The 22694-nt window shown below is 43.0% G+C and overlaps 2 protein-coding genes across 5 annotated transcripts in view; one reads left to right on the top strand and one right to left on the bottom strand.

The window, feature by feature from the left end:
• The window catches only part of LOC110508036 (voltage-gated potassium channel subunit beta-1), a 303976-nt gene extending 286756 nt beyond the window's left edge, over positions 1-17220 (top strand). For both annotated transcript variants that reach the window (XM_036964964.2, XM_036964965.2), the window contains exon 14: positions 15957-17220. In XM_036964964.2, coding sequence (XP_036820859.1) covers positions 15957-16046 — 90 coding nt within the window. In that variant the 3' untranslated portion in view covers positions 16047-17220. The remainder of the gene's footprint in view (positions 1-15956) is intronic.
• Positions 17221-19323: 2103 nt separating this feature from the next.
• ssr3 (signal sequence receptor, gamma) lies at positions 19324-21953 on the bottom strand. Of its 3 annotated transcripts, NM_001160569.1 has the most exon segments (6): positions 19326-19425; positions 19428-19495; positions 20033-20164; positions 20824-20922; positions 21051-21177; positions 21647-21908. In NM_001160569.1, coding segments are annotated over 6 exon segments (564 nt in total). In that variant the 5' UTR covers positions 21780-21908; the 3' UTR covers positions 19326-19420.
• Between the last annotated feature and the right edge of the window lie 741 nt (positions 21954-22694).

The following is a 22694-nucleotide window of genomic DNA, read 5'->3' as shown; positions in this document are numbered from 1 at the left end:
TATTTTCCCCAACCCTAAACCAAACCTTAACCTAACTAGAAACCTAACTCTAAACCTAACCCAAACCTTAACCTAACTCTAAACCTAACCCAAACCTTAACCTAACTCTAAACCTAACCCAAACCTTAACCTAACTCTAAACCTAACCCAAACCTTAACCTAACTCTAAACCTAACCCAAAACTTAACCTAACTCTAAACCTAACCCAAACCTTAACCTAACTCTAAACCTAAGCCAAACCTTAACCTAACTCTAAACCGAACCGCTAACCCTAAAATCAAATCAAATTGTATTTGTCACATGCGCCAAATACAACAGGTGTAGTAGACCTTACAGTGAAATGCTGAATACAACAGGTGTAGTAGACCTTACAGTGAAATGCTGAATACAACAGGTGTAGTAGACCTTACAGTGAAATGCTGAATACAACAGGTGTAGTAGACCTTACAGTGAAATGCTGAATACAACAGGTGTAGTAGACCTTACAGTGAAATGCTGAATACAACAGGTGTAGTAGACCTTACAGTGAAATGCTGAATACAACAGGTGTAGTAGACCTTACAGTGAAATGCTGAATACAACAGGTGTAGTAGACCTTACATTGAAATGCTGAATACAACAGGTGTAGTAGACCTTACAGTGAAATGCTGAATACAACAGGTGTAGTAGACCTCACAGTGAAATTCTGAATACAACAGGTGTAGTAGACCTTACAGTGAAATGCTGAATACAACAGGTGTAGGTAGACCTTACAGTGAAATGCTGAATACAACAGGTGTAGTAGACCTAACAGTGAAATGCTGAATACAACAGGTGTAGTAGACCTTACAGTGAAATGCTGAATACAACAGGTGTAGTAGACCTAACAGTGAAATGCTGAATACAACAGGTGTAGTAGACCTTACAGTGAAATGCTGAATACAACAGGTGTAGTAGACCTCACAGTGAAATGCTGAATACAACAGGTGTAGTAGACCTAACCATGAAATGATGAATACAACAGGTGTAGTAGACCTTACAGTGAAATGCTGAATACAACAGGTGTAGTAGACCTTACAGTGAAATGCTGAATACAACAGGTGTAGTAAACCTCACAGTGAAATGCTGAATACAACAGGTGTAGTAGACCTAACCATGAAATGATGAATACAACAGGTGTAGTAGACCTTACAGTGAAATGCTGAATACAACAGGTGTAGTAGACCTTACAGTGAAATGCTGAATACAACAGGTGTAGGTAGACCTTACAGTGAAATGCTGAATACAACAGGTGTAGTAGACCTAACCATGAAATGATGAATACAACAGGTGTAGTAGACCTAACAGTGAAATGCTGAATACAACAGGTGTAGTAGACCTTACAGTGAAATGCTGAATACAACAGGTGTAGTAGACCTAACAGTGAAATGCTGAATACAACAGGTGTAGTAGACCTTACAGTGAAATGCTGAATACAACAGGTGTAGTAGACCTCACAGTGAAATGCTGAATACAACAGGTGTAGTAGACCTAACCATGAAATGATGAATACAACAGGTGTAGTAGACCTTACAGTGAAATGCTGAATACAACAGGTGTAGTAGACCTTACAGTGAAATGCTGAATACAACAGGTGTAGTAGACCTCACAGTGAAATGCTGAATACAACAGGTGTAGTAGACCTAACCATGAAATGATGAATACAACAGGTGTAGTAGACCTTACAGTGAAATGCTGAATACAACAGGTGTAGTAGACCTTACAGTGAAATGCTGAATACAACAGGTGTAGGTAGACCTTACAGTGAAATGCTGAATACAACAGGTGTAGTAGACCTAACAGTGAAATGCTGAATACAACAGGTGTAGTAGACCTTACAGTGAAATGCTGAATACAACAGGTGTAGTAGACCTAACAGTGAAATGCTGAATACAACAGGTGTAGTAGACCTAACCATGAAATGATGAATACAACAGGTGTAGTAGACCTAACCATGAAATGATGAATACAACAGGTGTAGTAGACCTAACCATGAAATGCTGAATACAACAGGTGTAGGTAGACCTTACAGTGAAATGCTGAATACAACAGGTGTAGTAGACCTCACAGTGAAATGCTGAATACAACAGGTGTAGTAGACCTTACAGTGAAATGCTGAATACAACAGGTGTAGTATACATTACAGTGAAATGCTGAATACAACAGGTGTAGTAGACCTAACCATGAAATGCTGAATACAACAGGTGTAGGTAGACCTTACAGTGAAATGCTGAATACAACAGGTGTAGTAGACCTCACAGTGAAATGCTGAATACAACAGGTGTAGTAGACCTTACAGTGAAATGCTGAATACAACAGGTGTAGTAGACCTTACAGTGAAATGCTGAATACAACAGGTGTAGGTAGACCTTACAGTGAAATGCTGAATACAACAGGTGTAGTAGACCTAACCATGAAATGATGAATACAACAGGTGTAGTAGACCTAACAGTGAAATGCTGAATACAACAGGTGTAGTAGACCTTACAGTGAAATGCTGAATACAACAGGTGTAGTAGACCTCACAGTGAAATGCTGAATACAACAGGTGTAGTAGACCTAACCATGAAATGATGAATACAACAGGTGTAGTAGACCTTACAGTGAAATGCTGAATACAACAGGTGTAGTAGACCTTACAGTGAAATGCTGAATACAACAGGTGTAGTAGACCTCACAGTGAAATGCTGAATACAACAGGTGTAGTAGACCTAACCATGAAATGATGAATACAACAGGTGTAGTAGACCTTACAGTGAAATGCTGAATACAACAGGTGTAGTAGACCTTACAGTGAAATGCTGAATACAACAGGTGTAGTAGACCTAACCATGAAATGATGAATACAACAGGTGTAGTAGACCTAACAGTGAAATGCTGAATACAACAGGTGTAGTAGACCTTACAGTGAAATGCTGAATACAACAGGTGTAGTAGACCTAACAGTGAAATGCTGAATACAACAGGTGTAGTAGACCTTACAGTGAAATGCTGAATACAACAGGTGTAGTAGACCTCACAGTGAAATGCTGAATACAACAGGTGTAGTAGACCTAACCATGAAATTATGAATACAACAGGTGTAGTAGACCTTACAGTGAAATGCTGAATACAACAGGTGTAGTAGAACTTACAGTGAAATGCTGAATACAACAGGTGTAGTAGACCTTACAGTGAAATGCTGAATACAACAGGTGTAGTAGACCTCACAGTGAAATGCTGAATACAACAGGTGTAGTAGACCTAACCATGAAATGATGAATACAACAGGTGTAGTAGACCTTACAGTGAAATGCTGAATACAACAGGTGTAGTAGACCTTACAGTGAAATGCTGAATACAACAGGTGTAGTAGACCTAACAGTGAAATGCTGAATACAACAGGTGTAGTAGACCTAACAGTGAAATGCTGAATACAACAGGTGTAGTAGACCTTACAGTGAAATGTTGAATACAACAGGTGTAGTAGACCTAACCATGAAATGATGAATACAACAGGTGTAGTAGACCTAACCATGAAATGATGAATACAACAGGTGTAGTAGACCTTACAGTGAAATGATGAATACAACAGGTGTAGTAGACCTTACAGTGAAATGCTGAATACAACAGGTGTAGTAGACCTAACAGTGAAATGCTGAATACAACAGGTGTAGTAGACCTAACCATGAAATGATGAATACAACAGGTGTAGTAGACCTAACCATGAAATGATGAATACAACAGGTGTAGTAGACCTAACCATGAAATGATGAATACAACAGGTGTAGTAGACCTTACAGTGAAATGCTGAATACAACAGGTGTAGTAGACCTAACCATGAAATGATGAATACAACAGGTGTAGTAGACCTAACCATGAAATTATGAATACAACAGGTGTAGTAGACCTAACAGTGAAATGCTGAATACAACAGGTGTAGTAGACCTCACAGTGAAATGATGAATACAACAGGTGTAGTAGACCTTACAGTGAAATGCTGAATACAACAGGTGTAGGTAGACCTTACCGTGAAATGCTGAATACAACAGGTGTAGTAGACCTTACAGTGAAATGCTTACTTACAAGCCCTTAACCAACAATGCAGTTTTACGAAGAAAAAAATATGTATAATTAAAGAGCAGCAGTAAAATAACAATAGCGAGGCAACGTACAGGGTGTAACGGTACAGAGTCAATGTGGAGGCTATATACAGGGGGTACCGGTACAGAGTCAATGTGGAGGCTATATACAGGGGGTACCGGTACAGAGTCAATGTGGAGGCTATATACAGGGGGTACCAGTACAGAGTCAATGTGGAGGCTATATACAGGGGGTACCGGTACAGAGTCAATGTGGAGGCTATATACAGGGTGTACCGGTACAGAGTCAATGTGGAGGCTATATACAGGGTGTACCGGTACAGAGTCAATGTGGAGGCTATATACAGGGGGTACCGGTACAGAGTCAATGTGGAGGCTATATACAGGGTGTACCGGTACAGAGTCAATGTGGAGGCTATATACAGGGTGTACCGGTACAGAGTCAATGTGGAGGCTATATACAGGGTGTACCAGTACAGAGTCAATGTGGAGGCTATATACAGGGGGTACCGGTACAGAGTCAATGTGGAGGCTATATACAGGGGGTACCGGTACAGAGTCAATGTGGAGGCTATATACAGGGGGTACCAGTACAGAGTCAATGTGGAGGCTATATACAGGGGGTACCGGTACAGAGTCAATGTGGAGGCTATATACAGGGTGTACCGGTACAGAGTCAATGTGGAGGCTATATACAGGGTGTACCGGTACAGAGTCAATGTGGAGGCTATATACAGGGGGTACCAGTACAGAGTCAATGTGGAGGCTATATACAGGGTGTTACGGTACAGAGTCAATGTGGAGGCTATATACAGGATGTTACGGTACAGAGTCAATGTGGAGGCTATATACAGGGTGTACCGGTACAGAGTCAATGTGGAGGCTATATACAGGGGGTACCGGTACAGAGTCAATGTGGAGGCTATATACAGGGTGTACCGGTACAGAGTCCATGTGGAGGCTATATACAGGGGGTACCAGAGTCAATGTGGAGGCTATATACAGGGGGTACCGGTACAGAGTCAATGTGGAGGCTATATACAGGGGGTACCGGTACCGAGTCAATGTGGAGGCTATATACAGGGGGTACCGGTACAGAGTCAATGTGGAGGCTATATACAGGGGGTACCGGTACAGAGTCAATGTAGAGGCTATATACAGGGGGTACCGGTACAGAGTCAATGTGGAGGCTATATACAGGGGGTACCGGTACAGAGTCAATGTGAAGACTATATACAGGGGGTACCGGTACAGAGTCAATGTGGAGGCTATATACAGGGGGTACCGGTACAGAGTCAATGTGGAGGCTATATACAGGGGGTACTGGTACAGAGTCAATGTGGAGGCAATATACAGGGTGTACCGGTACAGAGTCAATGTGGAGGCTATATACAGGGGGTACCGGTACAGAGTCAATGTGGAGGCTATATACAGGGGGTACCGGTACAGAGTCAATGTGGAGGCTATATACAGGGGGTACCGGTACAGAGTCAATGTGGAGGCTATATACAGGGGGTACCGGTACAGAGTCAATGTGGAGGCTATATACAGGGGGTACCGGTACAGAGTCAATGTGGAGGCTATATACAGGGGGTACCGGTACAGAGTCAATGTGGAGGCTATATACGGTCTGTTACTGTTCAGAGTCAATGTGGAGGCTATATACAGGGTGTTACGGTATAGAGTCAATGTGGAGACTATATACAGGGTGTTACGGTACAGTCAATGTGGAGGCTATATACAGGGGGTACCAGTACAGAGTCAATGTGGAGGCTATATACAGGGTGTTACGGTACAGAGTCAATGTGGAGGCTATATACAGGGTGTACCGGTACAGAGTCAATGTGGAGGCTATATACAGGGGGTAACAGTACAGAGTCAATGTGGAGGCTATATACAGGGGGTACCAGTACAGAGTCAATGTGGAGGCTATATACAGGGGGTACCAGTACAGAGTCAATGTGGAGGCTATATACAGGGTGTAACGGTACAGAGTCAATGTGGAGGCTATATACAGGGGGTACCGGTACAGAGTCAATGTGGAGGCTATATACAGGGGGTACCGGTACCGAGTCAATGTGGAGGCTATATACAGGGGGTACCGGTACAGAGTCAATGTGGAGGCTATATACAGGGGGTACCGGTACAGAGTCAATGTGGAGGCTATATACAGGGGTTACCGGTACAGAGTCAATGTGGAGGCTATATACAGGGTGTAACGGTACAGAGTCAATGTGGAGGCTATATACAGGGGGTACCGGTACAGAGTCAATGTGGAGGCTATATACAGGGGGTACCGGTACCGAGTCACTGTGGAGGCTATATACAGGGGGTACCGGTACAGAGTCAATGTGGAGGCTATATACAGGGGGTACCGGTACAGAGTCAATGTAGAGGCTATATACAGGGGGTACCGGTACAGAGTCAATGTGGAGGCTATATACAGGGGGTACCGGTACAGAGTCAATGTGAAGACTATATACAGGGGGTACCGGTACAGAGTCAATGTGGAGGCTATATACAGGGGGTACCGGTACAGAGTCAATGTGGAGGCTATATACAGGGGGTACTGGTACAGAGTCAATGTGGAGGCAATATACAGGGTGTACCGGTACAGAGTCAATGTGGAGGCTATATACAGGGGGTACCGGTACAGACTCAATGTGGAGGCTATATACAGGGGGTACCGGTACAGAGTCAATGTGGAGGCTATATACAGGGGGTACCGGTACAGAGTCAATGTGGAGGCTATATACAGGGGGTACCGGTACAGAGTCAATGTGGAGGCTATATACAGGGGGTACCGGTACAGAGTCAATGTGGAGGCTATATACAGGGGGTACCGGTACAGAGTCAATGTGGAGGCTATATACAGGGTGTACCGGTACAGAGTCAATGTGGAGGCTATATACAGGGGGTACCGGTACAGAGTCAGTGTGGAGGCTATATACAGGGGGTACCGGTACAGAGTCAATGTGAAGACTATATACAGGGTGTACCGGTACAGAGTCAATGTGGAGGCTATATACAGGGTGTACCGGTACAGAGTCAATGTGGAGGCTATATACAGGGGGTACTGGTACAGAGTCAATATGGAGGCTATATACAGGGGGTACCGGTACAGAGTCAATGTGGAGACTATATACAGGGTGTACCGGTACAGAGTCAATGTGGAGTCTATATACAGGGGGTACCGGTACAGAGTCAATGTGGAGGCTATATACAAGGTGTACCGGTACAGAGTCAATGTGGAGGCTATATACAGGGTGTTACGGTACAGAGTCAATGTGGAGACTATATACAGGGGGTACCGGTACAGAGTCAATGTGGAGTCTATATACAGGGGGTACTGGTACAGAGTCAATGTGGAGGCTATATACAAGGTGTACCGGTACAGTCAATGTGCGGGGCACCGGTTAGTTGAGGTAATGTAAGTTATATTTACATGTAGGTAGAGTTAAAGTGACAATGCATAGATACTAACCAGAGAGTAGAAGCAGAGTAAAATACCTTAAATCTAACCCTAACCTTAAATCTAACCTTGACCTAACTCTAACCCTGACCTTAAATCTTACACCGACCTTAAATCTAACCCTGACCTTAAATCTAACCCTAACCTTAAATCTAACCTTGACCTAACTCTAACCCTGACCTTAAATCTTACACCGACCTTAAATCTAACCCTAACCTTAAATCTAACCTTGACCTAACTCTAACCCTGACCTTAAATCTTACACCGACCTTAAATCTAACCCTGACCTTAAATCTAACCCTAACCTTAAATCTAACCTTGACCTTAAATCTAACACGGACCTTAAATCTAACCTTGACCTAACTCTAAACCTAACCTTAAATCTAACCCTGACCTTAAATCTAACCCTGACCTAACTCTAAACCTAACTCCGAAACCTAGCCCTAATCTTAAAGGGAAACTTCACTGTTTTTCCATTATAAGGTTAGGGTGTTTTCAGAGAATTAATTTTCACACCAGGAGAATTCAACCAATGACATCATTGGTTGATTGAGCCTGTTGACTAATCTAAGAATGAACGGAGTCATGTTTTGTAGCAATTATCATGGCCTTTGTGTTTCGCTGACTGCACAAGTTGACATGGCTGTCCTGCTCAATAGAGCCACTGGGCTTGTCTCAATGATGTTTCTGTCTGCCACGACATTGCAGAGTATCTAGGTTGACTCATTTTCCCTGGCTTTGTAAAGACTACAGCCTGAAGGGAACCCTACTTCCTTGTTCCCACCCTCGAAGGCAGGCTTTTCAAAATGCTGGCGGTACTAGTTTACAGGTTCACAGGAGCTCTGTTACCACGCACTGTCCATCCGAGGCTGCTAAATAATTAGCTACCATGGATACTTCTGATTCCTTATTTCCAAGAAGATGACAAAACATTTGTTGATGTTATTTTAGATAGGAACATACAACCCAGAAAATGTGTTTGTACTGTAAGTCTTCCTGGAAAGGCATGATGACTGATCATGAGGATGTGTAACCATACAATAAATGTCCATCTGTAAACAAAAAGGGTACAGTAAACTGGTATGTGTTTCGTTACACTCAGAGTCAATAATAGGCCATTGAGATGGGCTGTTAGCAAAGATGTGAAACGTTTGAGGGTGTGCTTGACTTGTAGACAGTTTAGTCGGGTATTTCTGTATATGAGCACCTACAGTTATACTGTTGAGCAGACAAGCACTGCCAACAATAGAGTGTACAGGCTGAAAGCTTTCATCCAATGGGTGTACAGGCTGAAAGCTTTCATCCAATGGGTGTACAGGTTGAAAGCTTTCATCCAATGGGTTTACAGGCTGAAAGCTTTCATCCAATGGGTTTACAGGCTGAAAGCTTTCATCCAATGGGTGTACAGGCTGAAAGCTTTCATCCAATGGGTGTACAGGCTGAAAGCTTTCATCCAATGGGTGTACAGGCTGAAAGCTTTCATCCAATGGGTGTACAGGCTGAAAGCTTTCATCCAATGGGTGTACAGGCTGAAAGCTTTCATCCAATGGGTTTACAGGCTGAAAGCTTTCATCCAATGGGTGTACAGGTTGAAAGCTTTCATCCAATGGGTGTACAGGCTGAAAGCTTTCATCCAATGGGTTTACAGGCTGAAAGCTTTCATCCAATGGGTGTACAGGCTGAAAGCTTTCATCCAATGGGTGTACAGGCTGAAGGCTTTCATCCAATGGGTGTACAGGCTGAAAGCTTTCATCCAATGGGTGTACAGGCTGAAAGCTTTCATCCAATGGGTTTACAGGCTGAAAGCTTTCATCCAATGGGTGTACAGGCTGAAAGCTTTCATCCAATGGGTGTACAGGCTGAAAGCTTTCATCCAATGGGTGTACAGGCTGAAAGCTTTCATCCAATGGGTTTACAGGCTGAAAGCTTTCATCCAATGGGTGTACAGGCTGAAACCTTTCATCCAATGGGTTTACAGGCTGAAAGCTTTCATCCAATGGGTGTACAGGCTGAAAGCTTTCATCCAATGGGTGTACAGGCTGAAAGCTTTCATCCAATGTGTGTACAGGCTGAAATCTTTCATCCAATGGGTGTACAGGCTGAAAGCTTTCATCCAATGGGTGTACAGGCTGAAAGCTTTCATCCAATGGGTTTACAGGCTGAAAGCTTTCATCCAATGGGTGTACAGGCTGAAAGCTTTCATCCAATGGGTGTACAGGCTGAAAGCTTTCATCCAATGGGTTTACAGGCTGAAAGCTTTCATCCAATGGGTTTACAGGCTGAAAGCTTTCATCCAATGGGTGTACAGGCTGAAACCTTTCATCCAATGGGTGTACAGGCTGAAATCTTTCATCCAATGGGTGTACAGGCTGAAAGCTTTCATCCAATGGGTGTACAGGCTGAAAGCTTTCATCCAATGGGTTTACAGGCTGAAAGCTTTAATCCAATGGGTGTACAGGTTGAAAGCTTTCATCCAATGGGTTTACAAGCTGAAAGCTTTCATACAATGGGTTTACAGGCTGAAAGCTTTCATCCAATGGGTGTACAGGCTGAAACCTTTCATCCAATGGGTGTACAGGCTGAAAGCTTTCATCCAATGTGTGTACAGGCTGAAATCTTTCATCCAATGGGTGTACAGGCTGAAAGCTTTCATCCAATGGGTGTACAGGCTGAAACCTTTCATCCAATTGGTGTACAGGCTGAAAGCTTTCATCCAATGGGTTTACAGGCTGAAAGCTTTCATCCAATGGGTGTACAGGCTGAAAGCTTTCATCCAATGGGTGTACAGGCTGAAAGCTTTCATCCAATGGGTGTACAGGCTCTGTACTACTAAAGCTGGTGTCTAGATCATCGTCATCACCAGAAGCAGCAGGATTAGTCTGTAGGACACACAGTAGGACACACAGTAGGACACACAGTAGGACACACAATAGGACACACAGTAGGACACACAGTAGTCAGTGATTAGACAACATATTACTGCTTTTCCCCCCATCAATACACACTCAAACAACCTACTATATCCACCCACATGTCAATAATCATGCATACTAACCTTCACACAATACCCACCCCCAACAGACACCAGCCAGTCACCCACACCATCCCCTCCTTACTAAAAACCTCCTTTTCTCCAATTTAGACTTTCTCCAATTTAGACTCCAATTTAAAACCTCTTTTTCTCCCATTTAGATTGAATGAACAATCAACTAAACCTCCTTAATAGAAAACTACAATAGAAATTGTAGCCTACTTGTAAACAACATGGACTATGGTTATGGCTAACTCCAGTATATATATATATTTGCTTATCAAATCAAATTCTTATTTGTCACATACACATGGTTAGCAGATTTAATGCGAGTGTAGTGAAATGCTTGTGCTTCTAGTTCCGACCGTGCAGTAATATCTAACAAGTAACCTAACAATTTCACAACAACTAACTTATACACACAACTGTAAAGGAATGAATAAGAGTATGTACATAAAAATATGAGTGAGTGATGGCCGAGCGGCATAGTCAAGATGCAGTAGATGGTATAGAGTACAGTATATACATATGAGATGAGTAATGTAGGGTATGTAAACATTATATAAAGTGGCATTGTTTAAAGTGGATAGTGATACATTTATTACATACATTTTTTCCATTATTAAAGTGGCTGGAGTTGAGTCAGTGTGTTGGCAGCAGCCACTCAATGTTAGTGGTGGCTGTTTAACAGTCTGATGGCCTTGAGATAGAAGCTGTTTTTCAGTCTCTCGGTCCCAGCTTTGATGCACCTGTACTGACCTCGCCTTCTGGATGATAGCGGGGTGAACAGGCAGTGGCTCGGGTGGTTGTTGTCCTTGATGATCTTTTTGGCCTTCCTGTGACATCGGGTGGTGTAGGTGTCCTGGAGGGCAGGTAGTTTGCCCCCGGTGATGCGTTGTGCAGACCTCACTACCCTCTGGAGAGCCTTACGGTGACTTACACTAGTTCCTGGTGCTGAGCTTGATGTTGATGGGATCAGACTCTAAGTAGAACACAATCACGTTAGATTCTGCAGTAGTTGGTTAGCTAGCTAGATAATGGTTAGCTTCCAAAGTTAAAAATAACATTGCCAGATAGCAGCTGCCTAATTACATGTATATGCTTTGGAATGTCTAGCCAGCGTATTGTGAAAGCTAGCTTTTGAAAGCTAGATTTTGGTTTATATAAACAAATGTAGTTCGCTAGCAAATTACAGTTGAAGTCGGAAGTTTACATACAGTCAATAAAACTCATTTTTCAACCACTCCACAAACTTATTTTTTAACAAACTGTAGTTTACGGCAAGTTGGTTAGGGCATCTACTTTGTGCATGACACAAGTAATTTTTCCAGCAATTGTTTACAGACAGATTATTTAACTGATAGTTCACTGTATCACAATTCCAGTGGATCAGGGGTTTACATACACTAAGTTGACTGTGCCTTTAAACAGCTTGGAAATTAATCCAGAAAAGTATGTCATGGTTTTTAGAAGCTTCTGATAGGCTAATTGACATCATTTGAGTCAATTGAAGGTGTACCTGTGGATGTATTTCAGTTCCTCTTTGCTTGACATCATGGGAAAATGTAAAGAAATCAGCCAAGACCTCAGAAAAATTGTAGACCTCCACAAGTCTGGTTCATCCTCAGGAGCAATTTCCAAAAGCCTGAAGGTACCACGTTCATCGGTACAAACAATATTACGCAAGTATAAACACCGTGGGACCATGCAGCCATCATACCACTCAGGAAGGAGACGCGTTCTGTCTCCTAGAGATGAACATACTTTGGTGCGAAAAGTGCAAATCAATCCCAGAACAACAGCAAAGGACCTTGTGAAGATGCTGGAGGAAACAGGTACAAAAGTATCTATATCCACAGTAAAAACGAGTCCTATATCGACATAACCTGAAAGGCCGCTCAGCAAGGAAGAAGCCACTGCTCCAAAACCGCCATATAAAAGCCAGACTACGGTTTGCAACTGCACATGGGGACAAAGATCGTACTTTTTGGAGAAATGTCCTCTGGTCTGATGAAACAAAAATAGAATTGTTTGGCCATAATGACCATCGTTATGTTTGGAGGAAAAAGGGTGAGGCTTGCAAGCCGAAGAACACCATCCCAACCGTTAAGCATGGGGTGGCAGCATCATGTTGTGGGGGTGCTTTGCTGCAGGAGGGACTGGTTAGTTAAAGCTTGGTTTTAAATGGGTCTTCCAAATGGACAATGACCACAAGCATACTTCCAAAGTTGTGGGAAAATTGCTTAAGGACAACAAAGTCAAGGTATTGGAGTGTTCATCACAAAGGTCTGACCTCAATCCTATAGACAATTTGTGGGCAGAACTGAAAAAGCATGTGCAAGCAAGGAGGCCTACAAACCTGACTCAGTTACACCAGCTCTGTCAGGAGGAATGGGCCAACATTCACCCAACTTATTGTGAGAAGCTTTTGGAAGGTTACCCGAAAGGTTTGACCCAAGTAAAATATTTTAAAGGCAATGCTACCAAATACTAATTGAGTGTATGTAAACTTCTGACCCACTGGGAATGTGATGAAAGAAATAAAAGCTGAAATAAATAATTCTCTCTTTTATTATTCTGACATTTCACATTCTTAAAATAAAGTGGTGATCCTAACTGACCTAAGACAGGGAAATTTTACTTGGATTAAATGTCAGGAATCGGGAAAAACTGAGTTTAAATGTATTTGGCTAAGGTGTATGGAAACTTCTGGCTTCAACTGTAGCTAGTTAGCTCCGTTATTTTCTGCTGCGTTGATGTTGACTGATCGGATAGCTCCCTCTTTTGAAGTGAAAATCGATAGAGTAGCATCCCTTTTCAACGTTCGGCGACATGGCAAACCCATCAGTTGAGACTTCAGTTCCGTTTAAAAAGTCCTCGGGCTGAAAGTCCTCGGGCTGAAAGTCCTCGGGCTGAAAGTCCTCGGGCTGAAAGTGCTCGGGCTGAAAGTCCTCGGGCTGAAAGTGCTCGGGCTGAAAGTCCTCGGGCTGAAAGTCCTCGGGCTAAAAGTCCTCGGGCTGAAAGACATTTTGATATTTCTCACACCTCCATGGAGTGGTCCTCCAAGTCCTGAAATCACTATGAATTCTGGATATTGTGGTTTACAACCAGGCAATGTAGCTGGCTTGTTTCAACCGGTGAGATGCATAAACGCTCCTATAGGCATTTTTATGACACATATGTTATGTTGATAACATTTTATGGATATATATATATGTATATATATACAGTGCCTTGCGAAAGTATTCGGCCCCCTTGAACTTTGCGACCTTTTGACACATTTCAGGCTTCAAACATAAAGATATAAAACTGTATTTTTTTGTGAAGAATCAACAACAAGTGGGACACAATCATGAAGTGGAACGACATTTATTGGATATTTCAAACTTTTTTTATTTCAAACTTTTTTTTCAAACTGAAAAATTGGGCGTGCAAAATTATTCAGCCCCCTTAAGTTAATACTTTGTAGCGCAACCTTTTGCTGCGAATACAGCTGTAAGTCGCTTGGGGTATGTCTATCAGTTTTGCACATCGAGAGACTGACATTTTTTCCCATTCCTCCTTGCAAAACAGCTCGAGCTCAGTGAGGTTGGATGGAGAGCATTTGTGAACAGCAGTTTTCAGTTCTTTCCACAGATTCTCAATTGGATTCAGGGCTGGACTTTGACTTGGCCATTCTAACACCTGGATATGTTTATTTTTGAACCATTCCATTGTAGATTTTGCTTTATGTTTTGGATCATTGTCTTGTTGGAAGACAAATCTCCGTCCCAGTCTCAGGTCTTTTGCAGACTCCATCAGGTTTTCTTCCAGAATGGTCCTGTATTTGGCTCCATCCATCTTCCCATCAATTTTAACCATCTTCCCTGTCCCTGCTGAAGAAAAGCAGGCCCAAACCATGATGCTGCCACCACCATGTTTGACAGTGGGGATGGTGTGTTCAGCTGTGTTGCTTTTACGCCAAACATAACGTTTTGCATTGTTGCCAAAAAGTTCAATTTTGGTTTCATCTGACCAGAGCACCTTCTTCCACATGTTTGGTGTGTCTCCCAGGTGGCTTGTGGCAAACTTTAAACGACACTTCTTATGGATATCTTTAAGAAATGACTTTCTTCTTGCCACTCTTCCATAAAGGCCAGATTTGTGCAATATACGACTGATTGTTGTCCTATGGACAGAGTCTCCCACCTCAGCTGTAGATCTCTGCAGTTCATCCAGAGTGATCATGGGCCTCTTGGCTGCATCTCTGATCAGTCTTCTCCTTGTATGAGCTGAAAGTTTAGAGGGACGGCCAGATCTTGGTAGATTTGCAGTGGTCTGATACTCCTTCCATTTCAATATTATCGCTTGCACAGTGCTCCTTGGGATGTTTAAAGCTTGGGAAATCTTTTTGTATCCAAATCCGGCTTTAAACTTCTTCACAACAGTATCTCGGACCTGCCTGGTGTGTTCCTTGTTCTTCATGATGCTCTCTGCGCTTTTAACGGACCTCTGAGACTATCACAGTGCAGGTGCATTTATACGGAGACTTGATTACACACAGGTGGATTGTATTTATCATCATTAGTCATTTAGGTCAACATTGGATCATTCAGAGATCCTCACTGAACTTCTGGAGAGAGTTTGCTGCACTGAAAGTAAAGGGGCTGAATAATTTTGCACGCCCAATTTTTCAGTTTTTGATTTGTTAAAAAAGTTTGAAGTATCCAATAAATGTCGTTCCACTTCATGATTGTGTCCCACTTGTTGTTGATTCTTCACAAAAAAATACAGTTTTATATCTTTATGTTTGAAGCCTGAAATGTGGCAAAAGGTCGCAAAGTTCAAGGGGGCCGAATACTTTCGCAAGGCACTGTATATATATATATATAGTGAAATCGAGCAGTGGTGAAATGTCCCTTTAACCCTAAACCTAACCCTTAAAGGTGCAATATGCAGGAATCTCTCGCCATTTCCTGGTTGCTAAAATGCTAATAGTTTGCCTAATTTCAGTTTATGTTTCACTCAGAGTGTATAGAATCATTGTACCATCCAAACTGCTGTGAAATATTGTATTGTAATTTCAGCTGTTTTGATGCTGATGTACAAAACCGGAAGTATAAATCACGAAATTAAAACTTCAGAACGGGAAGCACATAAATATCAGACATAGAACAGATCTACAGCTTCTTAGACTTGTTTTCAATGAGAATAAAATATCTACTAATTTTTCTAATTTTAACTCATTCAGGACATGGGAAAAGTCCTGACTTTTCAAACAATGTCTTTGTTTTCCTACTTTGTCAGGATATTATGGTCCTGATAATGTTGGAAAACACACGTACACTCACACACGTTCTGCTATTTTCCACAGTTCCTTCCAAAAATGACGTCTCATGTGGTGTCGGACATCGATCACATCCTGGGGAACAAGCCGTACAGTAAGAAGGAGTATCGCTCCTAGACACCCAGGAGGAAGCAGAACCACTACTGTACAACCACTGTGGATCCAGTTCCACCAACCATCTGGGCTCAGCCTCCATGGGGTTTCAGCTCAGTCTAATCCCAGCCTAGTTCAGGCCTGCTCTGCTCAGCCCCAGCTTTCTTAGCCCAGTGTAACCAAGCTTAGTTCAGCCTAACCAAGCTCACCCTCTGCCTAGACCAGCTTTCAGCCCAGCTTTCAGCTCAGCTTACTCTTATCAGTAGATTCTCTGACTCCTGAGTTTATTAACCATGTAGATGCATGCTTCCCCTCCCTGGTGTGCCTGGACTTTCTCTTCATAAGCACATTATACAAAACAACACAGAAGGGGGTTAATACTTAGAATATACCGTAAGCTTCTTCTACAATTCATTTTGAAAACAAACTCCTCTCTCCAGCCAGTCTACTGTATTTGACACTTGTTTGACCTTTGCAAAGCAGAGCACCCTGGGACATTAAGTTTCAGTGACAGGGGTTTGTTGTCTGCGAGGGGTAGACTGTGCATGTTGTCGCCCCCCTCTGGTCGTATAAGGTACTGCTATGGAATATCTTTAATAGATTCTCTGGGAGAGAGATATGGAAAATCTCAATTGCATTTCCTTTGGAGAATCTCAATCACACACTCCGTGCGTCCTCTCTCCTCGCCTCTTTCGCAAAACCCGTTGGTGGAGAAGATCAGAGGGGAGGGACCTCTGGGTTTCTCCTCCAATTGGTTTTGAGGAGGACGCGAGGAGAGAGGATGCGAGGAGTCAAGGAAAGGCAACAGAGACTGGTCTCACAGGTGGTCTCCTGTGCTGTACTGGGTACTGTCTGTTTGCAGCCATAGAGGATACTCTGAATTGAACCCGCATCGTTGATTGCTGATGTGAATCAGGGATAGCACAAGCAACTCTGTGACACGACCTCCCACCAGACCAATGTTACCCGCCGGCGTTGCTTGTTTCAGTGATAATACGAAAGTTAGGTGAAGTATTTAGAGAAATTATAAAGGTATATATTTATTCTATAATAGTATGTGAAAATACATTTCTTCTGCGTGTTTAAATGTTTTGTCTTTCAAGGGTGTATCTATTAAACTTCACAGGGAAAACCTTGTAACATAAACAGAATCAAGCCCCCTTTTCATGCAGATTAAAATAAAGCATTCTCTAAATAATCTGTAAGTATTGTGTAAATAGTGTTCCGCTGTTTCTCCTCTGTCAGCAGAACCATGCATTCATGGTCGTTTGGGCCTGATACCAGTCCTCCTCCGCTCCTGGGTTTTACCCATTTAGCTTAGGCTACTTTTCTTTAAAATAGACACAAGGTGGATTTAACATTTTATAAATAACTCATTATGGGAGGAATGAACAATGACTTGCTTCGATGGCTTGCTTGGCAGATGGTGAAGTCCTACCACAGGAGCTGGTTAAGTCCTACCACAAGAGCTGGTTAAGTCCTACCACAGGATCTGGTTAAGTCCTACCACAGGAGCTGGTTAAGTCCTACCACAAGATCTGGTTAAGTCCTACCACAGGATCTGGTTAAGTCCTACCACAGGATCTGGTTAAGTCCTACCACAGGATCTGGTTAAGTCCTACCACAGGATCTGGTTAAGTCCTACCACAGGATCTGGTTAAGTCCTACCACAGGATCTGGTTAAGTCCTACCACAGGAGCTGGTTAAGTCCTACCACAGGATCTGGTTAAGTCCTACCACAGGATCTGGTTAAGTCCTACCACAAGAGCTGGTTAAGTCCTACCACAGGATCTGGTTAAGTCCTACCACAGGAGCTGGTTAAGTCCTACCACAGGATCTGGTTAAGTCCTACCACAGGATCTGGTTAAGTCCTACCACAGGATCTGGTGAAGTCCTACCACAGGATCTGATTAAGTCCTACCACAGGATCTGGTTAAGTCCTACCACAGGATCTGATTAAGTCCTACCACAGGATCTGGTTAAGTCCTACCACAGGATCTGGTTAAGTCCTACCACAGGATCTGATTAAGTCCTACCACAGGATCTGGTTAAGTCCTACCACAGGATCTGGTTAAGTCATAGTGATGGCTGGAATGGTATTGAACTCCATGTGTTTGATTTCACTCTATTCCAGACATTATTATAAGCCTTCCTCCCCTCAGCAGCCTCCTGTCACACTATCCTACAGATTTTGTTTAACCTGGTCATCAATATTTAGTGTGTCAAGTTCATGATAACGTCCAGCCTTCTCGCTTACAGATGGTTGCTGTATGTGATGGTTTGCTTACACTTACTGGAATCAATCCGTATCGCAGATCTGTTATAGCTCAATTTAAAGGCAACGTTAATGCATTCACAGAGGCTGCATTCACGGTAACCGCTGCATGTCGGAGCAATCTGAATTTACCTTCACATTTTTAGACTGCTCTTCCCCGATAGGGATTGAATCCAGCACTAACAGAGATCTATAGTTAATGATAGACGTTAGCTATATCTGATGACTCTCCTGTACCTACAGTTGGAAGGTGGCCAGTGATCAGATTGGGACCAGCCTTTTCAGTGTGCAGTGATCCACCCTGCAGAGTGCCTTGACATGAGCCCTGCTAACAGAACACAGGTGCCCAGCCCCAAATTAACCCCGTCATCCATTTAATGAAAGTATTGAATAGGTATAGACAACGTTATAATAGCTCAGATCTACTCAAGCGCAGAGTAAAAGGCAAGAGTGGGTTTGAGATTTGGGTTTCCTGAGTTGTCTGTGGCAATGGGTCTGGTCCCATTCCCTTGACCCTATCACCTAGCTCCGAAAGGTCAGTGTGATCTCTGAACATAAAGGGCTAGGGCAAGAAGCTAGTGGATCAAATGGAACTAGGCCGCCAGGAATGTCACATGAACTCCCCCAGTTCTACTGACAATATACACTGTGTTCTACAGTATTTAAGTTACCAGGCCGTTATAAGTGTTTTGTACAGTACGTAATGTTATCAGGAGAGAATTTACCAACTATATTACTGACAAACATCAGTGTCTCTCTATCCAGATTCATGTTATTTCCTATCCTGTCATGAGAACAGTGACCTCTGTACATACCCTATATCAATTAGTATGACACTTCCATTAATAAATGTATAATGCCAATGATGAATTCTATGGGTGTTTCATTCTTGAAAATGGAAATAAATTGTCTGAATATTTGCTGCTTGACAATAATAAATCACAAACAAAATGGTTGATTATCTGACCACTCAGGATAGACCTGGAGTGACCTGCAGACCCTGATCATGAAAACTCACAGCTGAAATTGTGATTATTATTTTATTCTCCTCCCAGTCATAAAAAAAACTCCCCTAGCTTCACCCCAGCCACCCCTCTTCTCAGTCGGTCATTTCTTTCTTCCTTCCTTCCTTTACTTGGATCCAGTGGACAGCAGGGCGATGAGGCCAGATGAGGCACTGATGGATAGGATGTAGTTACTGTGGGACCAATGGGTTAAGGACAAATCACATCTGAGGTGGATACACTGGGAAGAAATAGCAGGGAAAGTAGGGAGAGAGAATAACCTGTCAGGCTTAGCTACATACATGGGTGAGTATTAACAATCTCCTACAAGCACACACAGATTTCAGCATTAAGCATCTCCTCCACTCAACCCCACTTCTCAGACATTATTCAGCAATCCAGAAACGTAAACAGAATGCAGCCGTGACAACCTGGAGATTCAATACAGGATCTGTATTTGAACCGGTGATTGACTAGGCCACAGACTACAGCCAATGAATAATCAAAGACGTTTCTCCTCCGAGTACTATAGCACAACAGGACAATGGACAACAAAAAAAAAAGGTGAAGGTAATGAAAATGCCAGGATGTAAGTCTAGCCTCTACTAATAATGATTGTTAAGGATTACCCAGCTATTTTCAGCTTTAGTAAAAGCAGACATAGTTCCTACTGGAACTTCACCTTTCTAGTGAAATTGATGAGGATGTTGAATGTGCTTAAAAAGGGATACACGGTGGGGTTGAAGTTCTTCAGCAGGAAGAAGGAGGCGATGATGACGAGGACCAGGAACAGAGTGTTGTTATAGAAGATAGAGAAGGTGGTGGCCTCATAGTCAGCTACCTCGTTCTTCTTCCACAGGATCCTAAAATGGGGAAGGAAAAGGGTTTATCAACCTTTTATGCATGTATCTGAGAAAAGGGTTTCATGGGTAAAGGCTGCTGTTCGGTAGCCTGGCCCCAGATCAGTTTGTGCTTTGAGAATAGGGTTCCATGGTTAAGGCCGCTGTTCGGTAGCCTGGCCCCAGATCAGTTTGTGCTTTGAGAATAGGGTTTCATGGGTAAAGGCTGCTGTTCGGTAGCCTGGCCCCAGATGAGTTTGTGCTTTGAGAATAGGGTTCCATGGTTAAGGCTGCTGTTCGGTAGCCTGGCCCCAGATCAGTTTGTGCTTTGAGAATAGGGTTCCATGGTTAAGGCCGCTGTTCGGTAGCCTGGCCCCAGATCAGTTTGTGCTTTGAGAATAGGGTTCCATGGTTAAGGCTGCTGTTTGGTATTATCATTTTTACTGGGAATCAGACCCACAACCCAGGCATTGCAAATGCCATGCTCTACAAACACAAGGTCATGGAAATTATTTAAGGAGTTGGCAAGAGAGCAGAAACAGACTGGCACCCAGGCTATAATAAAGAGAGACTAGAAACAGACTGAGCTCCAGCTAGCCTGGGTGCCATCGGGTACCTTATCACACAGTAACCCGCTAAGAGGAGTAATTGACGTCCGATCACAGACTGGCTGGCTCACTGACCTCTCATCCTTCTCTTTACGAGACATCTTGCGATTGTCAGCCTCAGACAGTTTCCTGGTCACCTCCTTGGAGACGGCATCCTCTCGCTTCTGGGCAACTCTGTGGTCGAGAGAGAAGACACATTTAGAAGTTAGAATACAGACTTACTACAGATTGATGCCAAACTCAACGCAGAAAGCGAAGGCAATCGTTTTAAGTGAGTGTTCATGTTTGTATGATGAACGTACTTGTGTTTGAGGACAAACTTGACATTCTTATAGGCGAAGGCCACCAGGTAGGTGCTGACCAGTGTCATGACTCCATACAGGACCGCTGACTGGACCAGGTCCATGTGCCAGATTCTCCAGAACAGCCCTGATCCACAACAAGGGGAGACCACAAACAGATCACAAACCATTCTTTATACGTTGTAGTTCACACGAACAATAACTGCTCTGTTCATCATAATAGTATTACATACAAGTGCTACTTTCACCAGAATAGACTCGCTAACGTTATTAACTACCTACAATGACGTGACTGTTAGCTAATCAAGCCTGGGATAACTTAGCTAGTTAGCTAACGTTAACAAGTTAGAACACAATATCAATCTCAGCTAGCTAAATAGTTAACTTTAACTTCACATGTCATATACTAGCTAGCTAGATAGGTAGCTAGCTAACTGGGCAATATATTAACCAGCTGTGGCATAGCAGGATAGCTAGCTAATTTAGCCATCTACACGTCACGAATGTTAGGTAGAAAGCTAGCTACCGGTAGTAGCATTTCCATTCAATGCATCTATGCTACAATTAGCTGCTAACGGTCAGGTCTTGCTACTTACAAATTGGAATTGCGGACACGATTAGCGCATTTCCGTAGAAAAGCGCGGTGGACTTTGCAGACAGGTTTCGGCTGAAGTCCTGCAGGAGTAGGTCTTCCTCGGATTGCTGTTTGCTGCTACCTTTGGGTGCCATGCTTCGTAAGTGTCCGAGCCGTCTCTTGCTCTACAGTGAAGGAAGACTGACACGTATATGCGCTGAAGCGGGTTGAGAAACGCTACGACGCGTCAGCACGAACACGGAAATAGCTGTATTTAGAACGAGGTTTTCTGCCTTCCGTGGTGATCCGCTTTGGCCGTCGTAAATGGGAATGTTTAACATTGCCACCTACTGTTCTGGATGTTGAAAATAAAAATATATGGTCAAATAGTGGAATAAATACCCTACTTACACTGAGTGGCCAAAACATTAAGAAAACCTTCCTAATATTGAGTTGCACCCAACCTTTAGCCCTCAGAACAGCCTCAATTCGTCAGGGTATAGACTCTACAAAGTGTTGTAAGCATCCCACAGGGATGCTGGCCAATGTTGACTCCAAAGCTTCCCATAGTTGACTGGAGGTCGTTTGGGTGGTGGACCATTCTTTATACACGTGGAAAATTGTTGAGCTTGAAAAACCCAGAAGCGTTTCAGTTCTTGACACAAACCGTTGAGCCTGGCACCTACTACCCTACCCCGTTCAAAGGCACTTGAATCTTTTGTCTTACCCATTCACCCTCGGAATGGCACACATACACAATCCATGTCTCAAGGCTTAAAACATCCTTCTTTAACCTGTCTCCTCCCCTTCATCTGCACTGATTGAAGTGGATTTAACAAGTAACATCAATAAGGGATCACAGCTTTCACCTGGATTCACCTGGTCAGTCTATGTCATGGAAAGAGCAGGTGTTTTTAATGTTTTGTATACTCAGTATATTCTAGCTTTGGGAAGATAATTCCTAATTCAGCAATGCTGTCAAAACTAGGATTTTGTGGTCCCAAGATTAATATGCGCACAAACTAAGTATCTTAGAAGGATGTGATATTGATATGTAAGAGTGGATTTTT

The sequence above is a fragment of the Oncorhynchus mykiss genome, chromosome 27, assembly GCF_057628025.1.
Source record: "Oncorhynchus mykiss isolate SJ-2025 chromosome 27, ASM5762802v1, whole genome shotgun sequence".
Lineage (NCBI taxonomy): Eukaryota > Metazoa > Chordata > Actinopteri > Salmoniformes > Salmonidae > Oncorhynchus > Oncorhynchus mykiss.
Note: the sequence above shows the minus strand (reverse complement) of the source record. Positions and strands in the feature narration are given on the sequence as shown.